At 35.3% G+C, this 23,447-nt stretch overlaps 3 protein-coding genes across 5 annotated transcripts; 2 read left to right on the top strand and 1 right to left on the bottom strand.

Moving 5' to 3' along the window:
* The first annotated feature begins 3,349 nt into the window (after nucleotides 1-3,349).
* Nucleotides 3,350-7,076, top strand: LOC135086476 (uncharacterized). Its single transcript, XM_063981200.1, has 7 exons — nucleotides 3,350-3,601; nucleotides 3,698-3,805; nucleotides 4,040-4,530; nucleotides 5,991-6,091; nucleotides 6,179-6,276; nucleotides 6,467-6,622; nucleotides 6,823-7,076. The coding sequence occupies exons 1-7, from the start codon at nucleotides 3,398-3,400 to the stop codon at nucleotides 6,874-6,876; spliced, it is 1,212 nt and encodes a 403-aa protein (XP_063837270.1). The 5' UTR covers nucleotides 3,350-3,397; the 3' UTR covers nucleotides 6,877-7,076.
* A 4,665-nt stretch (nucleotides 7,077-11,741) lies between these two features.
* On the top strand, nucleotides 11,742-13,517 carry LOC135086752 (putative nuclease HARBI1). 2 transcript variants are annotated; one of them, XR_010260592.1, is made up of 5 exons: nucleotides 11,742-12,269; nucleotides 12,340-12,621; nucleotides 12,776-13,078; nucleotides 13,244-13,377; nucleotides 13,467-13,517. XR_010260592.1 is itself a non-coding variant. In XM_063981535.1 (5 exons), exons 1-4 carry the CDS (start codon nucleotides 12,015-12,017, stop codon nucleotides 13,372-13,374), a joined length of 1,056 nt encoding a protein of 351 aa, XP_063837605.1. In that variant the 5' UTR covers nucleotides 11,742-12,014; the 3' UTR covers nucleotides 13,375-13,377; nucleotides 13,467-13,517. The 2 variants fall into 2 exon arrangements, 1 of the variants encoding a protein (XP_063837605.1); XM_063981535.1 differs by having other exon boundaries at nucleotides 12,776-13,163.
* Nucleotides 13,518-18,082: 4,565 nt separating this feature from the next.
* LOC135086798 (putative nuclease HARBI1) lies at nucleotides 18,083-19,817 on the bottom strand. 2 transcript variants are annotated; one of them, XM_063981591.1, is made up of 5 exons: nucleotides 19,294-19,817; nucleotides 18,942-19,223; nucleotides 18,400-18,787; nucleotides 18,186-18,319; nucleotides 18,083-18,096 (listed from the first exon to the last, which is right to left on the bottom strand). In XM_063981591.1, exons 1-4 carry the CDS (start codon nucleotides 19,546-19,548, stop codon nucleotides 18,189-18,191), a joined length of 1,056 nt encoding a protein of 351 aa, XP_063837661.1. In that variant the 5' UTR covers nucleotides 19,549-19,817; the 3' UTR covers nucleotides 18,083-18,096; nucleotides 18,186-18,188. The 2 variants fall into 2 exon arrangements, with proteins under 2 accessions (XP_063837661.1, XP_063837660.1); XM_063981590.1 differs by having other exon boundaries at nucleotides 18,089-18,319.
* Nucleotides 19,818-23,447: the final 3,630 nt, after the last annotated feature.

Consider the following 23,447-nt stretch of genomic DNA (forward strand, 5'->3'; position numbering starts at 1 on the left):
GGACGCACATCGGACACCCTCTAACATGTTCCCATCATTAGGAAATCGACTAAATCAACATTGAGCAAACATTCTAGATATGCGGGTGCATGTTAAGCCCAGTTCCAGGGAAGGTACTGCATCGTGCGTATATTTAGACGAACCACTTGGAGCCACTTTTGACCCCTCATCACTCAAAAACTGCAGTGCACACTTCAAAGGCTCATGTATTGAGACTTGCGAGATAAGACTTTTGTTAATATGTTCACCTCCTAACTAGTCTAAATAAAGTCACGAAGTCAGAAATTGTGTTTCACGCATTTCCCTTTATAATGCTTTATTGACTGGACTAATCTAGAAAGTTGGACAGAATAAAAAAAGTATATTATCTGTTTGCACCTTTGCCAGCAGATGGCGTTGTTAGTGTGAATACGTAATTAGTATTTAATTAGAATGGCCTTAACTTATTATTTTAAGCATTTTTTTTTTGTTAGGCACAGCCTTCAAGAGGAGCTTCTAACGCCTAAATATGCCTAAAATGTCGATTTTACTTAGTGAATGACAAATGATATAGCAATAATTTTAACATCCGATGAGATTGAGGTCAAACACGGGCTTAATTCAATCACAACGAAACGTTATGAAAATTGTACATCAATGAAAAGTTATCAAAACAACACAACCACTACGGTATCTTATGCAATCGTCATAGGTGCTACTTTGCAACAATTAATTAATGTGTATCTGATTCGCTGTTGACTGTACGTGAAAATATCCAACCGTTAATAACAACACAACTTGCTGTGAATTTAATTTGCACGTGCAATTTTCTCATAATACGATGATTCTATCGGAATGATTACATTTATGATTTGACAAGACAATTATTATTAAATTGAGAATATTACCTACTTGTCCGGGTTATATCCGCATTAAAATGATGAACAGTGGGTTTGCTTGTACATACAATCCTTAGAGCAAGCGTGCGACTTATCCCTAAAGTTCCTAGTTCAGTTATTTTCCCGTCAAGGAGAGTCCTCACCTCAGATCATAGAAAGAGAATAGATATGAAGTCGCGCGTAACTACAACGAGAACCAGTGTCCCCACATTTCCCCCACCACAGCTCCCACACACACATTCAACTGTGTAAAAACAAAGCGACTGAGAGTCTACGACAACATGTGCAACCGGCTTAAAAGTGCTGTGATTGGCCAGAAGGCGTGCCTTATGGCCAATCAATGGCAGCGTGACGTGACGCACACTTTGAAAAAAGCAATTAGAGAGAAGAAAGATAAAATGGAGTCGATAAGATATCGATACTTTAAATCCTGGGGGCAAGGCTCGAAATTGGTTTAAAAAATACTTGTATGAAATCCTTTTTATTATTATACGTTATTATTATGTTCTTTAACGATTTTTGCATAAAGGAGTCAGTTCCATTTTGTATGGACGAAAAACTCAGAATCAATTATTGGGACTAAATGAAGTTACCTTTTATATTAATTTACCCCAACCAAAGCTCAATGTCGTTATCGATGGAGTATAGAAGTTATAGACTGACAAAGTTTGTATGAAAAGTCATGGGTTAAGTAGGTACTTGCGATTTTTACCAGTATTTACAATATTGGTAATATATTATTATTTACTTTAATAATAATAACAGGATCACTGTAATTATTATTAACTACTATCGCGCATTAACTTTTTAATTATGGCGAAATTCGTACCGCCTATGTTTATCAAAAATAAGGACCTATATTAGGCTTTCAACTAGCTCTTATAGTAATTACATAGTTGACAGTTACTAATCCCTTCTACTATTGTTATTGTTTTTGTAAAAACTTAAAAATCGCAAGCAACTCATGATTTTTTCATTCAAAATTAGAAAATAGAAAATAATAATTTACTTCTATTTATCGATAATAGGAAACCGTATTCGAACACGAGCCCTGCACTATGTTACGACCGGCACATGCGGCCGTACTGTGTATTTTCACGCGTCAGTGGATATCGGAAGAAATAAAATACATTGCGCAGTAGTTACGCATGACATAAAGTGGTTGCTAACTAAATCGTCAATGTACAACGTGTTTGAATTTTTATCACCACTAATTTCGATATCGCAGTAAATGTCACGGCACTGAATTCGTTCGTAAAAATGTTTAGTTTTTTTTTATTTATAAGCAAAATACCAATGGATTTGCAATACTTACATGTGGTAAATGACTTTATTGTTCCTGTAGTTCTTCGTTTCACTTATGTTATTGCACGTTACGACGCATTATCCAACAATATCGGAGAACATTTCCTCAGTACGACTGAATCGCGACTAACCTGGCGTCGCGGGTGATGTTCGTTTCTGGGCATATCGCGGAGACACGCGCCACGCCCCCGTTTCACATCTATTCCCTTCTATGATCTGAGGTCCTCACTGAATGTCTAAGTAGGTGAAATCTGGCCAAAAAGCGAATGTGATACTGAATCATTAAATTGTTACTTAATACAATGTTCAATTGCTAAAATCAAGTGGCAGTGGTCGGGGCACATAGCTCGTAGAGATGATGGTCATTGGGGCTGAAAAGTTCTCGAGTGGCGACCACGGGCCGGAAGACGTGGGTATAGGCCCCCCACTAGGTGGACTGACGATCTAGTGAAGGCTGGAAGAACCAGGATGCGGGCAGCGCGGCATCGGTCGTTGTGGAAATCCTTGGGGGAGGCCCGAGGCCTTTGTCCAGTCACTGCTGGACGTCATTTGACAAAAAAGTACGAACGAACGAAACACGTTCAGCGGGTTTTTTCCTGCTTTTTCATTGTGATTAATATTTTTACGTTATAATTATTTTGCAAAAATCTACTGAATCGTTCTTCATCAATTCCATTAACTGCAATGAAGATAATACAACTGACTTAATTAAAATTGACAAACAAGCACGCCATTCATAGTTCTTTATTCAGTTGTTGTGGTAGTTTATGAAATTTTTCAATTTCTTTGTTGAGTCCCTGTAGGCAATTCTTTGCAATGTTATTCAGAAGGTATGTATTGCAGAAAACATTGGTGAAGTATTTATATGTACATCTAATCGTTTATTACCTGAACGGCCACCCGGTCTACGAGCTAGGAAGACATAAGCAGGTCTTCCCCTTGGTGGACCAACGGGAAGAATGCGGGAAGCGCCTGAATGCAGTTAGCGTAGGACCGTGGTTACTCCTGGGAAGGATCTTTGTCTAGCAGTGGAGGACTTTAGTTTGAAAAAGAAATGAAATCAACTTACCTATTTGTTTTGTCTTTTATTAAACGACTTTGATTCTGCGTAGTGAGTAGGTAGTATAATAAATATTAAAAACCTTAACACGGCAAGTTTTTTCAGGGCAAAAAGTCCGTTAGCACTGAAATACTTTAAAAGTATTAGAACCGTTATGGTCGCTCCGGGCGTATGGCCGGCGGAAATATTCGGAGAGAAGATTTCGGTGGTCGCGATAGTGCATAGGGTGACTCTGCCGTACCACACGAGTCTCATTGTCTTCGGGGAGCTTTACTACATATGGATGCACATGCATGAGTTAAGTTTTCTCGATTTGGGACATATGATTATAACAACCCTTTTAGGAATACTAACAGCGGTAAGTGTCTTTATTCTCGGATAGAGAATGGTTTTTATTAATACTTATATTGGTTTATGTGTGTGGAGAGCCAACTTAAAAATATTACGTTCACAGGTCCGTAGTATACTACCACAATTGCAGAACTATCATAAGTTGCTGCTAAAATTTATAAATGTGATGCATTTGATGCATTCCACAAATAAAGGACCATATTACAATCAGGTGAATAATTAGCTAGGTACCTACTTATCGGAATCGGAACATAGGTACCAAGAATACTTTGAACAGAATATAACTTGCATTGAATATGAATTTACGTAATTCTTGAAGTTGAATCTGATATTATAATTGATCAGTAGCTTACAAGAAGTTGCGATGTTTACCGATACTAACCGATCTAACTAAGTAATTAAATCCATATAGTCAATCACATAATTATGTTTGTTCTTTTTCCAGATGAACGATACTGTCGACAAAGTTTGTTCATATTATACAAAATTTTCGTTAGGATTAATATTTCTTTCGTGCTCAATGTTTAACTTTGCACCATTCTGTAATAACGTTGCAAACGTTTTTATTTTTAAAACTGAAAACTACACTTTGGAATTTTCTTTATATTACCAATATCCCGGAATTGATCCGACCGATTACTTCACGACTACTTCGATATACAATTTCTATCTGTCGTACAATTGCGCTATGATGGTGTCTGGGCTAGATCTAATATTGTTTTTAATAATTTTTCAAATAATCGGGCACGTGTACATCCTGAGATACAACCTTGAGAACTTTCAGTGGCCTAAAAATAAAGTGGTTTTCAAATTAGGGGATATTTTAAAATACAAAATAAACGAGAGCATCACATCCGAAATGTTTGACGCAGAAGAAAACAAAGAAGTGCGTTTTAAATTGGCAGAATGCATTGAACATCATAAAGAAATAATTGGGTATGTTGTTGTTATTAATGTTTGGAATAACCCATAAGGGGATTCACACCGAAATGAATTCACACCACAACGAATGTCGCCTGAGATAAAGTCCACGGCACAGATCTTGAGCGCAGAGGGAATGCTCGGAATGTTTGATGATGTTTATGTATATTATTTGCAAACAGGTACGACAAAGGTAGACCCAGAGCGACTAATTACAAGAGAGTTTACATTTTAAATTAACGATTCTCAAAGCAATCGCAACTCATTGACCGAGCGCTCAAGATCCGAATACCTGACTTTGAATTTCAAACACAAGTGCAACTCTATAATATCTCTGGTAATACGTATCAGTATAAATGAAATATGGTACTGTGTTGAGACTTATTAAATTCACATACAATTCTACATATGTTATAGTCAAACCTCGAAGTTCCGGCACTCCTAGGTTTGACTAGTCAATCCTCAGGTCTGACTAGAAATCTTAGTCAAAGCCCAAACATTTCGGCCTTTGACTAAAGAATGTTAGTCAAACCTAGGAGTAACTAATTTGGTCAGGCAAACGTCGAAACTCAATTTAATGAAATCGGGGTTTGACTAGTCAAACCTCAATTAAGACTTTAAACTAAACTATACTTCATTCTGATCTCGAATTTATTGCATAGGCATTACGGTCGGTTCTTTAGATGAAGGTGCGAGTAACTAAAATTATTTACTGCGGTTGTTTGTCAGTGTTTCTAGACCGATCTTGAAATTACTAATTTTTAGGGTTCTGATACCTTAAAGGATAAAGAGTTGAAACGGGACCCTATTACTATGACTTCGCTAAATGTTGTCTGTCACCTGCTTCGTATCTCATAAATCATTCTCAAAAGATTTAGTTTTTTATTCACTTTCAAAATAAATAATTCAATAAAATACTTAAATATTTAAGGGGGTTATTATACAGCAAACGTGACTTTTTGCAGTTTTCTGCTCGATATTATAACGTAAACAGGTGAACTCTTGAAATATTCACATAATATTTACTTATTTAGTTGCATATTATCTACTTTAAAATTAAATAATAAAATTAAAATAAAAAAAAATATTTGAGGGGGGCTCCCAATCCCATACAAGAACAGAATCGCACGGAACCCTTCGTGAGCGAATCCGACTCGCACTTGGCCGGTTTTCTATTTGCTGTTTACTTCTGACCGAGTCTGCCTGTCGTTTCTAGGATTGACTAGGCAAAGCCCGATACAGATTATTTTAGTTTCGACGTTTGACTGAACAGTTTAGGCACTTCTAGGTTTGACTTAGTCAAAGGCCGAAATTAGAATTCACTTCGGGGTTTGCCTGAAGGCCTTGGTCAAACCTAGGATAAACCAGTCATTCCGCGAAGGGACTGCATATCGACCTTCGACTATGACACTTATACCAAATTCAAAGCGGTGATTTAGATTGGTGGTAGATACAAAATAATTGATTTGCTTTAGATTTACAGATGAAGTTTCGGCATTGTTCGGGCCCATTTTAGCCTGTAATTATTTGTTTCATCTGGTTTGCTGTAGTTTGTTACTACTGGAATGTTCGGAAGGTACTTTTACGCGTATATTAAGCTCACTAACATAGTAAACGCCAAGGGATTAACATTTTCATCACAACAATGCGTGTTTGATTGCAGGTGGATATAGTGCAATGTTACGTTATGGGCCTATGACTGTACTCATATACGGTCAACTGATTCAAATGTCAGTTATTTTTGAGTTGTTGGGTTCAGAGGTTAGTAAGATATTTAAAAAAATACAATTTCCCCAACGTTGGTGTCAATAATACCTATCTACTAGATCCACACGTTGGATGAGTGGCGTAGGAACGTAGGAGCCGGCACAAAATAATATAATTACTCGTATACGTATTAACCCAGTACTTCATAACTATATTATACATATATTATAAATAATGATTGCAGACTGAAAAGTTGCCAGATTCAGCTTACTTCCTGCCGTGGGAGTGCATGGACACCAGCAACCGGCGGACGGCGTGCATCATGCTGCACAAGATGCAGTACAAGATCAGCCTCAAGGCGCTGGGGCTGGCGGCCGTCGGCGTCAGCACCATGACCGGGGTAAGGAATACGAGTCCTTCAATGTAGATATGCCGGGACAGAGTTATCTACTCTTTAAAGTGCACCCATTTTCAAGCGCACCTAATGCGGTGCACCTAAATTAGTTTACGAAGCGCACCTTTCAAATACTAAGTTGTTTCTACGATTGTCTTACTGTATTTCACGGAAAATGTTAATTATTTTTGGTATTATTGTTTCAGATATTGAAGACAACATTTTCATACTACGCATTTCTGCAAACAATGGGAGATTAGCAAAATCGAACTCGACTTTTATTTAATTTGCTTAAAAAAAGATTTTGTCTTGTAATTGTCATGTTTCTATCTATTATATTTGTGGCTTCTCAGAATAAACAATGATAACTAGCAATAAATAAGTGGATAATGAAAATATTACTTAGTTCCATCTGAATTGTAACAACTCTTTCAATTAAATTACATACACGTATTCTAAATAATTGCCTTTTACTTTAGGCACTTACTATGTATTAGGTATTAGACAACCTATTACATTTATTTTGCCAACTTAACACTTATTAAGTACAACTGTTACTATCTAAGATGAAGATTGCGTCACCTCAGGTAGTATAATTTCATGAGCCGTAATCTGTAAATTAACTAACTATCCTCATAAAATAAATAATAAATAACTCAGTCAGTATACTGGACAGTACGAGTAACATCAATGAGTAGAGTACTAGTAGGTACTATCGGTCATCCAGCTACCCATTTCCGGTCATGTATTGTCATCTCGTTCTATTGCAAAGAATCACCATTTGATGTGAGCGAAGTGTGGCCGATAGTACCTATGTTTATCTCGGGTAAATTGCACCTATTCAAGTAAAACTCATATTATGAATGAATGAAAATTTACGACGACCTAATGGGCCCGTGGTGCATTAGATCATGGGGACGACCTTTGTCTCGCATTCGATACTCAAATATTTAATATTTATAAATGATTTACGGGGATATCCCACCCCCAGTTCATACTGCCACAGCCAACGCCATGACCTAAAGCTGACCACCAATAAAAACATAACACGAGTGGCTCCTGTAAGTCCAGTCAATGAATACTTTAACGACGGTGTAGAGAGAAATGCGTGGAACACAATTTCTGACTTCGGGACTTTATTTAGACTAGTTAGAGCTGGTGAATATGACGACAAAAGTCCCCGCCCCTTAGCCTTTGAGCCGGTGGGAAGAGGGGAGTTTGAAGGTACAGTTTGAGGAATATTTATGAAATTTAAAACTGTTGTTTATATGAGCCTTTGAAATGTTAATGCACAGTAATTTTTGAGTAGTGAGGGGTCAAAAGTGGCTCCAAGTGGTTCGTCTAAATATAGTACCTACGCACGGTGTAGTCCTCTCCCTGGAACTAGGCTTAACATGCTCCCGCATGTCTAGAATGTTTGCTCAATGTTGATTTAGTCGATTTCCTCATGATGGAAATATTATATTAATAATATTTATTATATTACAGACTTCTGGAGCAGATGCCTCTAAAACTATACTAGGCATAGAAAAACTTGAGTATCTCACCTGTAGCAAATTTAATAAGCTTTTTGTGTTTCATAGTAGTCATATCACTAGGACGCATAGTTTCCGAGGATTAAGCGAAAATCCGAAAAATGGTACTTTTAAACCCCCCTCTCCCCGCGAGCTCAAGGGCTAAGGGCGGGGACTTTTGATATGTTCACCTCCTAACTAGTCTATATGTTACGGTTAATGTGATAAATTGAAAATTATTAATAATAACCGGTTATTATAAATAATTACCGACAGTCGCGGTAAAAGTGATAAATTAATCACATTTAACAGTGATTATTTAATAATTCAACCTTAGTACTAACAAATTTCTTAAAAGAGAACAACATCTTGTGTACGTGCTCGTGTACAGCCAAACTTTTGAACGTTTTGATATCATATATTAATATAATTTGGCATAATGAGTTTGGAATGTTTCTTGCATAATATTACTTTTCCATGATGCCTATAACATAATGTTTTGATTTAAAGTGAAAAATAGGTTAAGGTGCCTATTTAGTTTTATACACACATAAATGACCTCATATTAATCACATTAACCAAATCATGCGGTAATTATTCATAATAACCGGCGATTATTCATAATTTTCACATTTATCATTTTGACCGTAACATATACTCTGATTTTCAATTCCACGGAATTTTGACATTGCAGAAGTGTTGCCAACATTGAAACATTCCCATAAGAATGGAGAGCATTTTCACTAATTAAAAAAATATCCTTTCTTGAATTTACGGTTGCAATTGAAAAACTAAGACTTAAAAATGTACTGATCATTTATAAATGGTTATTTGAGTTTTAATTACCATATTTTTGAAGTTACAAAAAAAATAGGGACATTATTTTTCTATTACTGGACTCCCTGGCAAATAATCCATAGGTTACAAACTTTTTTTATGAAGATCCTTTTGTTAATAAAATCTTCGCTTCATAAAATAGCCAATTTAACAAGATGCCAATTTTATAATCCAAGTTGATTATGATGACGATAATGATGATTGATGATTAATACATATTTTCGTTTATGATAATAATTGTTGTTTTACTGTGTTAAAAACACGTTTTTTTCTATTTAATTCTAAAATGTACACACGACAGCACATAAATTCGCCCCTATTACTACTGCACAAGAACCCGCAGTGGTTACCTTGACGTGCCGTCGTCTGTACATAATAATTAGTGTAGGGGAGAGGGGGGCAGCTTTGAACAATTTTCATACTTTATTAAATATCTTCCAAATTTGAACGATTTCATTAATTTTTTCTTCCTAGATAGAGGTCATGGTTTTCACACAACAAAATAATGATGTTTTTCTTAATTATTCATGAACGCTTATTAAGATATTTAGATTTTTGCACAGACCTGTAAACGTTCAAAACTGCCCCGTAGTCGGGGCAGCCTTGAACACGCCTGGGGCAGTTTTGAATTAGTATTTTTTTCAATGAAATAAAACTGAATATTTATGAATGTGTATTTTTAAAATAATTAATAAACAAAATTTTAAATGATCAGTGTCATTTGGGATCAATTTAACATGTTTATTTTATTTTACATCACTCTGTACAAAGTAACACAAAACTTAAAGATATTATTTAAAAAAAAGTTAATATAAGATATATCAATTAACTAAATACTAATAAACTTTCTGTTTAATGACACATCAAAGACAAAACTGCATAATTGAAAAAATATCAATCAACTACTAAAACTAGCTTTTGCCCGGACTTCACCCAGCTTGAAATTTTATCTGTCACAGTAAAGCAATCTGCTTATTTTTTATGTAAAAACCTTCTACGAAGTATTAGAAAACTTAAGGTTTCATAATACCACTTAAAGAAGAAAATTTATAAAGTTCAAAGGTGCCCCAACCATTTCGTTCAAAGCTGCCCCATGGGTATATTTCCAGAAAAAAACATAAATTTAATAACGGAACATACTTTTATATCGCAATTTCTTATCAAATCTTCATTGAAACTATTTAAACTTCCATATAGTAAACAAACCACTCACTATTTTATAAAACTACGTCCACAAAATCCTTAGAACCAAAATAAAAAAGTGCGAAATTGCCAGTCAAAAACAAAAAACCACTTTTGCCGGTTAACCTACAGTTAGATATTAAAAATGAGATGTGACGGCTATGCGCATCAGTGCTGGCAATATAAATTATGATTTATACCATTGTAGCCTAAACCAGTGATTTTTAAAATCATTTGTTCTAAGCTGCCCCTGTCCAAAGCTGCCCCCCTCTCCTACATTGAATTCACAAAACAAACAATAGTGTTATTAATAAAATTCTTGTAAGTTGTAATTGATATAATTTCATTTCATATTATTTACCTATTAATAATTCAAAGCAAAAAAGGCTTATTACATCTGAATTGTCAAAAAATGACAGCTGTCAGAATTCCGCCGAATTAAAAATCGGACTATAAATAAAGTCCCGAAGTTAGAAATTGAGTTCTTTATTAACTGGACTATGTAGTAAAAGGTCTGTCAAAGAAAACTGGTGCTCCATATTATAGAAACCGATAGAAACCATACAAAATACCTTTATCTACCTTATGTAGTACTGAGTTTCCAAGGTCAAATTGCAGAATTATTGTTCGCGAGTTGGTAATAAAACATTTAATTTGATATGAATTTTATTTGCGTACACGTGCTATTTTCTCATAATATCAAAGTTATTACATTTTTATATTACCTAGCACTAGCTTTTACCCGCGACTTCGTACACGTAGAAGTCGAAAACGTTCTCATAGTAGTTTTAAATGGTTCTTTAACGTTATTTACTAAATGTTTGTGAACGTATAAAATACAAAAATCTTGAAGGTTAAATAAAAATGAAAGTAACAACTATTAAGTTGTAATAAAAATGAAAATAACAACTACTTATTAAAACTTATTATTATGGTTTCGCTCATGGCGTTGAGACGTTTTATTGCACGACGCGGCACTCCATCAAAGTTTTCAGATGGGACAGCTTTCGTCAGCGCTTCCAACATAATAATATTGAAGTCCATGGCAGAAGCTGGAGCCAACTCCGGCATTTCCTGGTCCTTTCAACCGCCACTGGCTCCGCACATAAAACTCATCCCAGTATTAACCCTACCACTGCTTCAGGACAATAAATGGGCGCCAGTGCTGCAGTGCTGAGAAGAAGCAGCGCAAGAAACTCATTCAGACAGACTTTTAGTTTACCTACATATGTAGTTATAAATATTTATAAGCATCCCAAATATTTAATATCTTTTAAATAATCATCGACTTTATAGTAGGCCTTTTTAAGCGCGTCACACACGGCGAAGATAATATAAAATATATATTATCTTAGAGCATATTTTAGAATATCGTTCACCATAGAAATCCTATGAACCATCACACACGACGAACTTAATATTATATATTTTATCTTAAGCATCTTAAGATACTGAGCGATATTGCAAATAATTTCGGGTCATAATATGTTATCTTAAGATACGAAATATACGCATCTTAAGGCCGGGTAGCAGAGAAAATGGCGAAAATGAGGTTTTCATTTTTCATTTTTGAGGTACTAAACAGTAAAATTAAAGGCTAACGGTCTTATTCATAATCATTTTTCACATTTTATCAAATGCTTATTAGAGGTTTATAAAACGTTTGATAAAAATTGTTATTCATAATCGTCATTTAGCGCTAAAATCCTCTTTTATCTGTGTGATAAGTTATCGAGAGCTCGGGCCTTGTTTAAAGCTCTAATAAACCTATTTTAACCTAACTTTTATAAATGTCATTTCATATGAATGTCACTTCGTTGGTTTATTTATTCAAAATATCCTTGCTGTGATCCTTGCTTGTGAAAATGAATGCTATAAATGCAATTGTGCATTTAGCCAATAATGCCGACCCAGCGCGACGTAGAAAGCTCTACCGCCAACGAAGCAACCCATTCGATTTGCGGGACCTAAATTTTAAAATAAAATATAGGTTCAATAAGGACACAGTGCGCACCATCATAGATTTGGTGGAAGATGATCTGGTTCAGAGCGCTAGAGGTGGTGGCACGTGTCCTGAACTGCAAGTTTTAGTGGCCATAAGATGTTGGGGACGTCGTGAGGTAAGCACAAAAAAGTGTTTTATTTTATCCCTTTGTCGTGGCTGCTATAATTATTTTCATACATTTTCAGGTACAAGATGATGCTGGTGACCTCCATGGCCTAAGTCAGCCGACAGTGAGCCGGATATGCGCCAGAGTCGCGCATGCAATCGCGAATAAGGCAAATTCCTTCATCAAAATGCCTATCACTATAGGAGAGCAGGAAAGAATTAGTGCCAAATTTAGAGCAATTAAAAATTTTCCTGGGGTGATAGGAGCCATAGATTGCACCCACATTAAAATTAAAAAAACCGGAGGTGACATGGCCCAGTACTATATTAATAGAAAAGGCTATTATTCCCTGAATGTTCAGGTAAAATATATTTTGATTTTATACAGTTTACAACAGAGAAAGATTTGTTTTAATAATGTCTATAATTTTTACTTTGTATGATCTAAATTTTAGCAACATTCAACACTATATTATTGGATGGATTACCTACAGGATACTGTTTTTTTTATTTTAGGTTGTCTGTGATGCTGACCTCAAAATAATGGATATAGTGGCTAGATGGCGAGGCAGTACACATGACAGTCGAATTTTTATGGAGAGCAATATAAAACAACGATTTGAGGATAGGCAGTTTAGAGGACGCCTTATTGGCGATTCGGGCTACCCTCTTCTGCCATATCTATTTACACCTATTTTAAGGCCTAGTCGTCCAGAAGAAGAAGCATACAATAATGCTCACATCTCAACTAGGAACACTGTTGAAAGGTGTTTTGGGGTGTGGAAGCAGCGGTTCCAATGCCTACTCCATGGCTTACCAGTAAGCCTCCAAAATGGAAAAGCTGTGATCATAGCATTGGCTGTATTACATAATATAGCCATTGATATGAATGACACATTGTTAGGTAAATGTTATCAATTTGACTGTACATAAGGAATACAAATCTTTATGACAAAATGTTGACAAATTCATAATATTTTTCAGAACAACATATGGAGCAGGTCCCTGTAACTCCGCAACTTTCGACGGAGAACAGTGTTCACGACAACCGACCTTCATTGTTGAGGCGTAGGTCGCAGTTGATACTACAAAATTTTATAAATCAACATTTTTGAATGGTACTAAAATACATTTTGATAAATTCCAACGATTTACTTTTATGTAATGTCATTTGAGTTCATGAAAATGTTGTATTTTAATTTTTCAGATACTGTTCCTGGCATCTTAATGAAAATAAAAAGAATATTTGATTGAAAAATACCTGTATTTCAATTTTCAGTCCAATTTGTTACTATCACAAAAACAAAACCTGTAGTTCTCTTTAAAAAAGCAATTATTCTGCAAAAATTCAAAACAAATTACTTTATATCACTAATTTAAGTACAATTAGTTTCAACAAACTTACTTATTAAAAATCACAGTTCAATTCTTTAAAACAAAGAAATTGCTTAAGTATAAACGTTTCTATTCGGAGGTTATCAACCTTCTACATTTAAAACAAAATAACCATAATTTACACTATTATTATAAAGGCGAATGTTTGTGACTAGGCATATGTGTATTTACTTTATATCACTAATTTAAGTACAATTATTAAACTTACTTACTAAAAATCACAGTTCAATTCTTATAAACAAATAAATTGCTAAAACAGATAGATTATATAGTCTCGAATAACATATAGGCTTCTTTTTATCCTGGAAAAATGCACAGATCCTGTAGGTTACAGAAATAGTAGTCTACGCAGGCGGAGTCGTGGGCAACAGCTAGTTAATAGTAATCTCAAACTCTTATTAAGTTATGACTAGTAAACATATTCATAGCCGTCTAAATATATTGCAGAAACACAATCAAAATGCGGATTGGAACTGCATAAAATACAAATTAAAAACAAACAGAAGTAAGGGAGGAACTAACTTATTATTTAGAATCTGTTAGTACTTGAAAAACTTTAACATCAAAAGACTTATTATTCTTTATTAATGTGAGTGTAATATTTAAGTTTTTCCTGTAATAATTGATGCTCAAGATCCAAGTTTCTCCCTTTCTTCCGTTCGTTTTCCATTTGAACTTCATGCAGTTCAATCCGGCATTTTGATTCTGTTTCTGCAATTTCGGAAATCCTAACTTTGCTTAAATCAATTAAGCCTTCTTTGTTTAACAGTTTCCTTTTTTTTTTGATTGCTGGTGCTTTAAAATTAGGTTTTGCTTTATTTTCTTTTGCCTCTACTTTTTTATTTTCTTTATCTTCCAATATGCCTCTAGTAGTACAAGCATGTGTATCTTCTATTTCTTCATCAAGTACCACCAATTCATATTGGATTTCTTCATTATTTATCAATTCCTGATCTTGCGTATTTTGAGTTGATTCCTCCTCTTGAATGTTAATTAATTCACTTTTATTTGAGTCCGAGTCAAATCTGTTAACATCGACTACAAATTCATTGGGCAACCAAGATGCTATATCATCAGCCCTATCGTCAGGCACTGATAATGGTGGACCACCGCCAGTTTTAATTTGAGCCTGCCTAGCAATGGTCTTGTCTTTCTTCGCACTGATTTTTATGAGGCTCCATTGCGATTTTAACTGGGTAATGGAGCGGTTCATACCAGCGCACATTGAATTAAACCTGAAAAAGAAATGACAGGATTTTGAATTACAGGTAAAGGCAAAATTTTATATTGAAGGCAGAAATCAAAAGATTTACCAACGTTGTTTGTAAATCAGCCCAAGCCGCAACCTTCCGTTTATTCGTGTTAGTGTCTGTATTTTTATTTTCGATTGCATTTACTCTTTCTTTCACCAACTCTTTCAGCAAATACTGAAAAGCAAACACTAGGCGTCAAACATAAATAAAACCATGCTACAAAAATTAGTAGGCACTTTATCAGGCTAAAAATAAGTACTACCTTATCTTCCTCCAACCAGTTTTCTGATCGTTGCCTTTTAGGCGGTCTGTTCTCCTTCGTCATGGACATAATTAGTATCCGATGTAACTAGCCGGGTCGTCGTAAGAGCTTATTGCAGAGTACAGGGTAAGAGGTACAGAATCCAGAACATACAATCCCAAGTTTTATAAAAGTTTGATAAAACTTGGGAGTTGATCGAAAAAACCGAAAACTTTATTAAATTTTCGTGCCAAATGTCAATGTCAGTAAGTAAAACGTCACAGCTGCCAATTTTTTGTTTTTTTTTTCTGCGATTTGTCTATGATTTTACATGGTCCATCAAGTTAAATCACCAAAAAAGCTGTTTTCGTTCATTCTTTTTGTATAGTCTGTGGAAAGAAAATATTAAACTCTGTTTTAGCTATCAAAGGTTTGTAAACGATTATGAATAACGTTTTTTATCAGAGGTTTATAAGAGTGTTTTAAGCCTATCAAACGTTTTAGCTAATGTAGGTTTTAAACCTATATTAGCATTTTATTATGAATAAGACCGTAAGATTTTTATTGGGCATAGTTGAGGATATTTTCTAGGGCTATTAACGGATGGAAACACGATTTGATGAAGTTGACTCGATAGAATAAATTCCCAAAGTTACCTCTATTCGTTTTCTATTTATGGTTTTATTTTTAAAATAAGCGATTTGAGATTCTAACGGTCTTATTCATAATAAAATGCTAATATAGGTTTAAAACCTACATTAGCTAAAACGTTTGATAGGCTTAAAACACTCTTATAAACCTCTGATAAAAAACGTTATTCATAATCGTTTATAAACCTTTGATAGCTAAAACAGAGTTTAATATTTTCTTTCCACAGACTATACAAAAAGAATGAACGAAAACAGCTTTTTTGGTGATTTAACTTGATGGACCATGTAAAATCATAGACAAATCGCAGAAAAAAAAAACAAAAAATTGGCAGCTGTGACGTTTTACTTACTGACATTGACATTTGGCACGAAAATTTAATAAAGTTTTCGGTTTTTTCGATCAACTCCCAAGTTTTATCAAACTTTTATAAAACTTGGGATTGTATGTTCTGGATTCTGTACCTCTTACCCTGTACTCTGCAATAAGCTCTTACGACGACCCGGCTAGTTACATCGGATACTAATTATGTCCATGACGAAGGAGAACAGACCGCCTAAAAGGCAACGATCAGAAAACTGGTTGGAGGAAGATAAGGTAGTACTTATTTTTAGCCTGATAAAGTGCCTACTAATTTTTGTAGCATGGTTTTATTTATGTTTGACGCCTAGTGTTTGCTTTTCAGTATTTGCTGAAAGAGTTGGTGAAAGAAAGAGTAAATGCAATCGAAAATAAAAATACAGACACTAACACGAATAAACGGAAGGTTGCGGCTTGGGCTGATTTACAAACAACGTTGGTAAATCTTTTGATTTCTGCCTTCAATATAAAATTTTGCCTTTACCTGTAATTCAAAATCCTGTCATTTCTTTTTCAGGTTTAATTCAATGTGCGCTGGTATGAACCGCTCCATTACCCAGTTAAAATCGCAATGGAGCCTCATAAAAATCAGTGCGAAGAAAGACAAGACCATTGCTAGGCAGGCTCAAATTAAAACTGGCGGTGGTCCACCATTATCAGTGCCTGACGATAGGGCTGATGATATAGCATCTTGGTTGCCCAATGAATTTGTAGTCGATGTTAACAGATTTGACTCGGACTCAAATAAAAGTGAATTAATTAACATTCAAGAGGAGGAATCAACTCAAAATACGCAAGATCAGGAATTGATAAATAATGAAGAAATCCAATATGAATTGGTGGTACTTGATGAAGAAATAGAAGATACACATGCTTGTACTACTAGAGGCATATTGGAAGATAAAGAAAATAAAAAAGTAGAGGCAAAAGAAAATAAAGCAAAACCTAATTTTAAAGCACCAGCAATCAAAAAAAAAAGGAAACTGTTAAACAAAGAAGGCTTAATTGATTTAAGCAAAGTTAGGATTTCCGAAATTGCAGAAACAGAATCAAAATGCCGGATTGAACTGCATGAAGTTCAAATGGAAAACGAACGGAAGAAAGGGAGAAACTTGGATCTTGAGCATCAATTATTACAGGAAAAACTTAAATATTACACTCACATTAATAAAGAATAATAAGTCTTTTGATGTTAAAGTTTTTCAAGTACTAACAGATTCTAAATAATAAGTTAGTTCCTCCCTTACTTCTGTTTGTTTTTAATTTGTATTTTATGCAGTTCCAATCCGCATTTTGATTGTGTTTCTGCAATATATTTAGACGGCTATGAATATGTTTACTAGTCATAACTTAATAAGAGTTTGAGATTACTATTAACTAGCTGTTGCCCACGACTCCGCCTGCGTAGACTACTATTTCTGTAACCTACAGGATCTGTGCATTTTTCCAGGATAAAAAGAAGCCTATATGTTATTCGAGACTATATAATCTATCTGTTTTAGCAATTTATTTGTTTATAAGAATTGAACTGTGATTTTTAGTAAGTAAGTTTAATAATTGTACTTAAATTAGTGATATAAAGTAAATACACATATGCCTAGTCACAAACATTCGCCTTTATAATAATAGTGTAAATTATGGTTATTTTGTTTTAAATGTAGAAGGTTGATAACCTCCGAATAGAAACGTTTATACTTAAGCAATTTCTTTGTTTTAAAGAATTGAACTGTGATTTTTAATAAGTAAGTTTGTTGAAACTAATTGTACTTAAATTAGTGATATAAAGTAATTTGTTTTGAATTTTTGCAGAATAATTGCTTTTTTAAAGAGAACTACAGGTTTTGTTTTTGTGATAGTAACAAATTGGACTGAAAATTGAAATACAGGTATTTTTCAATCAAATATTCTTTTTATTTTCATTAAGATGCCAGGAACAGTATCTGAAAAATTAAAATACAACATTTTCATGAACTCAAATGACATTACATAAAAGTAAATCGTTGGAATTTATCAAAATGTATTTTAGTACCATTCAAAAATGTTGATTTATAAAATTTTGTAGTATCAACTGCGACCTACGCCTCAACAATGAAGGTCGGTTGTCGTGAACACTGTTCTCCGTCGAAAGTTGCGGAGTTACAGGGACCTGCTCCATATGTTGTTCTGAAAAATATTATGAATTTGTCAACATTTTGTCATAAAGATTTGTATTCCTTATGTACAGTCAAATTGATAACATTTACCTAACAATGTGTCATTCATATCAATGGCTATATTATGTAATACAGCCAATGCTATGATCACAGCTTTTCCATTTTGGAGGCTTACTGGTAAGCCATGGAGTAGGCATTGGAACCGCTGCTTCCACACCCCAAAACACCTTTCAACAGTGTTCCTAGTTGAGATGTGAGCATTATTGTATGCTTCTTCTTCTGGACGACTAGGCCTTAAAATAGGTGTAAATAGATATGGCAGAAGAGGGTAGCCCGAATCGCCAATAAGGCGTCCTCTAAACTGCCTATCCTCAAATCGTTGTTTTATATTGCTCTCCATAAAAATTCGACTGTCATGTGTACTGCCTCGCCATCTAGCCACTATATCCATTATTTTGAGGTCAGCATCACAGACAACCTAAAATAAAAAAAACAGTATCCTGTAGGTAATCCATCCAATAATATAGTGTTGAATGTTGCTAAAATTTAGATCATACAAAGTAAAAATTATAGACATTATTAAAACAAATCTTTCTCTGTTGTAAACTGTATAAAATCAAAATATATTTTACCTGAACATTCAGGGAATAATAGCCTTTTCTATTAATATAGTACTGGGCCATGTCACCTCCGGTTTTTTTAATTTTAATGTGGGTGCAATCTATGGCTCCTATCACCCCAGGAAAATTTTTAATTGCTCTAAATTTGGCACTAATTCTTTCCTGCTCTCCTATAGTGATAGGCATTTTGATGAAGGAATTTGCCTTATTCGCGATTGCATGCGCGACTCTGGCGCATATCCGGCTCACTGTCGGCTGACTTAGGCCATGGAGGTCACCAGCATCATCTTGTACCTGAAAATGTATGAAAATAATTATAGCAGCCACGACAAAGGGATAAAATAAAACACTTTTTTGTGCTTACCTCACGACGTCCCCAACATCTTATGGCCACTAAAACTTGCAGTTCAGGACACGTGCCACCACCTCTAGCGCTCTGAACCAGATCATCTTCCACCAAATCTATGATGGTGCGCACTGTGTCCTTATTGAACCTATATTTTATTTTAAAATTTAGGTCCCGCAAATCGAATGGGTTGCTTCGTTGGCGGTAGAGCTTTCTACGTCGCGCTGGGTCGGCATTATTGGCTAAATGCACAATTGCATTTATAGCATTCATTTTCACAAGCAAGGATCACAGCAAGGATATTTTGAATAAATAAACCAACGAAGTGACATTCATATGAAATGACATTTATAAAAGTTAGGTTAAAATAGGTTTATTAGAGCTTTAAACAAGGCCCGAGCTCTCGATAACTTATCACACAGTTATAAGAGGATTTTAGCGCTAAATGACGATTATGAATAACAATTTTTATCAAACGTTTTATAAACCTCTAATAAGCATTTGATAAAATGTGAAAAATGATTATGAATAAGACCGTAAATCTTTTACTAAACTAAAGTTCAGAAATAACTCGAGGGCTTTTAACGGATGAAATTTTTATATTGCGTCTTATTTAGTTACTATGTTAAAAAATGTGGAAAAAATCGTCCATGACGGCTTGGACAATCTCAATCAGTCGCGCGGTGGCGCTTACGGAGGACGGACGCGTGTCAGTTTTTTGGCCGTGACAGTTCGCGATTTGTCAATATTTTTGACAATGATGACTTTGATGAGTCACAGTATAATAATATCAGTGTTACTGGAGAAAGCTTAAATTTTTGAGAATTAAAAATTATCAATTTTGTCTACCTATTGAAATTTAAATCGTTCGCATCCTTTTAAACGAAGACTCTACTCATGATACATAGTACATTCCTCAAATATGAGACAAAACCAATGAATTAAAATTACATTTTAATAGTACCTACATACAATCGTCTTACACTCTTTAGAAGAGCACACTGACACAAATAAATAATAAAAAATACTGTCTAAGTCTGTAGCTAAAGGTATAAGCTGTAAGTTAGAAGAATCTTCTAGCCAAAAAGATGGCAGATGCAGCAGATGTCAACGGATTTAAAACTGGAGTTCATATGACTCCTTGTAGACTTGAGTCTCTAGAGCGTCCCTTCCTCCACCATGCGTAAGAATTTTCACAAAAATACTGTCTAAGGTCTGTAGCTAAAGGTCTAAGCTGCAAGATAGAAGAATCTTCTAGCCAAAAAGATGGCAGATGCAGCAGATGTCAACGGATTTAAAACTGGAGTTCATGTGGCTCCTTGTAGACTTGAGTGTCTAGAGCGTCCCTCCCTCCACCATGCGTAAGAATTTTCACAAAAATACTGTCTAAGGTCTGTAGCTAAAGGTCTACGCTGCAAGATGGAAGAATCTTCTAACCAAAAAGATGGCAGATGCAGCAGATGTCAACGGATTTAAAACTGGAGTTGATGTGACTCCTTGTAGACTTGAGTGTCTAGAGCGTCCCTTCCTCCACCATGCGTAAGAATTTTCGCAAAAATACTGTCTAAGGTCTGTAGCTAAAGGTCTAAGCCGTAAGATAGAAGAATCTTATAGCCAAAAACATGGCAGATGCAGCAGATATCAACGGATTTAAAACTGGAGTTCATGTGTATCCTTGTAGTTTTGAGTCTCTAGAGCAGTGGTTCTTAACCTTTAAGTCATGAGGGACCATTTTACGAAATTTCTGTCTTGTCAGGGACCACCTCATAATCGGTCAAAACCAGTTTGACTGCAAAAATCAGTTAAAAGTGGTTTTGACCAAGGTGTGCAAGTGCACATCGTGGACCACTTGGAATACCTCCAGGGACCACCAGTGGTCCGCGGACCACCGGTTAAGAACCACTGCTCTAGAGCGTCCCTTCCTCCACCATGCGTAAGAATGTTTCAAAAATACTGTCTAAGATCTGTAGCTAAAGGTCTAAGCTGCAAGATAGAAGAATCTTCTAGCCAAAAAGATGGCAGATGCAGCAGATGTCAACGGATTTAAAACTTGGAGTTCATGTGACTCCTTCTAGACTTGAGTCTCTAGAGCGTCCCTTCCTCCACCATGCGTAAAAGTTTTCCAAAAATACTGTCTGAGGTCTGTAATAAAAGTCTAAACTGCAAGATAGAAGAATCTTTTAGCCAAAAACATGGCAGATGCAGCATATATCAACGGATTTAAGACTGGACTGGCACCACCTTGCAATGTCATCCTCTCATTGTTATCTGTAATGTAAATTATTTTTAAAATGTATTTAAAAAATAAAATGTTCGTTTTATTATTTCAATAATCTGACCTCTCAACTTAACTACACTACACAAACACCTTTGTTCGCAACTGTACTGACGAAACCTCGATATTATACCGTTCATTTAAGATGGCAAGCTTTTTGCTGCGGTAATGCACTCCAGGTAACCGTGTGTGATGCTTATTGCTCATAGTGATTTTCGATACAGAGCCCCGTACATACGTCATACATAAATTATGGAAAGAAAACACCCAGACCAATACAAACAAATATGTATGCAATTTTAGTATGATATTTTTATTAATAAACAAAAAGACTGAACAAAATTTATGCGTGTACCTACTGATTAATGTAATTAACCACATGCAAAGCTTTGTGAATTGCAACAACTATAATTTGTTATCCAAGCTCTAAATAATCGCTACTACGAGTAACATAACTGATCATAAAATGTTTTTCCAATCGCTCAAGCTCCCGAGGATCTACCGATAGGTCGGGTGACGTAATCTTGAAATTCTTTTAGCCGGCGCGGAATTTCCGGAAGGTCGGGTGACGCCACGCCTCTTTGAACCGTGTTTAATTAGGCAGTTATATTCTATATTTATTCGATTCTAAAATATATTCCCAAAAATTTTGAAAGTTGTTTTAATTTGTATCACTTGGATATGATTTGTATTAGAAAGTGCTGTGAGTGTGACGCTTGAACGGAAGGAAGTCAACCTAACCTAACCAACTGCGTATTTCTATACTGTGTAGCCGCGAGAGCTCTTTGGCGCGCTGTCTTCGGCGAAGTATTGCGCGCGCAGATTTTGACAGCGCGAAATACCTACTTTAGCAGAAATACCAAGCCTTAATATAAATACATGGTGTTGTGTCGGGCAGAGGCGGGGCAAGACCTAAATTTGATGTGGGCAAGACAGATTTCGCGAGGCCTTGTTCTGTGGCGACCTGAAGACGGATTTATATATAATGAAATAATAAAAAAAAGGGTCAAAGGTCTATACATTGACAGTTTCTGATTTCTTGATTCAGTGATTATTTTTAAAGGAATATTGCGCCAAAGAATAATGTTCGTCACTTAAAACCGTGTTGTTGCTTAATTTTGTGTCTGATTATGGCTGAATTTGTTTGGAAAAAAATATATTTTTATTTTTAACTACATTGTTTAGCTATCAAGAATTTATATTTAATAGTCAATGTTCGTATTGTGATATTGTCATCTCCACCTTGTATACATTTTTTCAAATTTTTGATGCGCGAGGCCCCTTGTACCGCGAGGCCGTAGGCGGTGGCCCACGTCGCCTACGCCTTACGCCGCCTCTGGTGTCGGGCCAGGCCTGGCTCACTCCGCGCGGTACATCCGTTATTTACCTACAGCGAAGCGCCCCGCCGCCGGCGGGTATTATATCAGTCGAGTGTCACGCGCGCAACCGTCGCACACTGGATCGAGCCCATACAAAGCGTTGGACATCGCTTCCTTACTCAGTGTTTTTAAAATAAAATGAGATTGCGTCAACGTAGTAACTTCAAATTTTTACAGTGTAAGGTTGACAAGTTTATCTTTCTAATGTGATAAATTTTACTTATTAGATGGCAATTAATATAAGTGAAAAAAATTCTTAAAATATAGTGATGAAAAACTTGTATTTATTGTTCAATTAAAAGCAAATACTCACTCATTTTGGTCTGTTCCCATATTTAAAGAGTAACATAGTCTAACAATACTCTAAATTTATTCTCATTAAGTGTTAAAATTATTAAAGAAATATTTTTGTAAACGCCTGATTTTTCATTGCACACAATCACTTTGTTCGATTTTGTCGAGCTTGATTTCATATTCTGTTAACTGTTAGATACATAATCTAACAATACTCTAAATTT

The sequence above is a fragment of the Ostrinia nubilalis genome, chromosome Z, assembly GCF_963855985.1.
Source record: "Ostrinia nubilalis chromosome Z, ilOstNubi1.1, whole genome shotgun sequence".
NCBI classification, from domain to species: domain Eukaryota; kingdom Metazoa; phylum Arthropoda; class Insecta; order Lepidoptera; family Crambidae; genus Ostrinia; species Ostrinia nubilalis.

Excerpts from the sequence above, each read along its gene's own strand:
- LOC135086476 (XM_063981200.1), top strand. The coding sequence starts at position 3,398 with ATGGTCGCTCCGGGCGTATGGCCGGCGGAAATATTCGGAGAGAAGATT. Across the intron at positions 3,806-4,039 it reads AAGGACCATATTACAATCAG|ATGAACGATACTGTCGACAA; the intron begins GTGAATAATTAG and ends TTCTTTTTCCAG. Across the intron at positions 6,623-6,822 it reads GCGTCAGCACCATGACCGGG|ATATTGAAGACAACATTTTC; the intron begins GTAAGGAATACG and ends TTATTGTTTCAG.
- LOC135086752 (XM_063981535.1), top strand. The coding sequence starts at position 12,015 with ATGAATGCTATAAATGCAATTGTGCATTTAGCCAATAATGCCGACCCA. Across the intron at positions 12,270-12,339 it reads GATGTTGGGGACGTCGTGAG|GTACAAGATGATGCTGGTGA; the intron begins GTAAGCACAAAA and ends ATACATTTTCAG. Across the intron at positions 12,622-12,775 it reads ATTATTCCCTGAATGTTCAG|GTTGTCTGTGATGCTGACCT; the intron begins GTAAAATATATT and ends TTTTTATTTTAG.
- LOC135086798 (XM_063981591.1), bottom strand. The coding sequence starts at position 19,548 with ATGAATGCTATAAATGCAATTGTGCATTTAGCCAATAATGCCGACCCA. Across the intron at positions 18,788-18,941 it reads ATTATTCCCTGAATGTTCAG|GTTGTCTGTGATGCTGACCT; the intron begins GTAAAATATATT and ends TTTTTATTTTAG. Across the intron at positions 18,320-18,399 it reads TATGAATGACACATTGTTAG|AACAACATATGGAGCAGGTC; the intron begins GTAAATGTTATC and ends AATATTTTTCAG.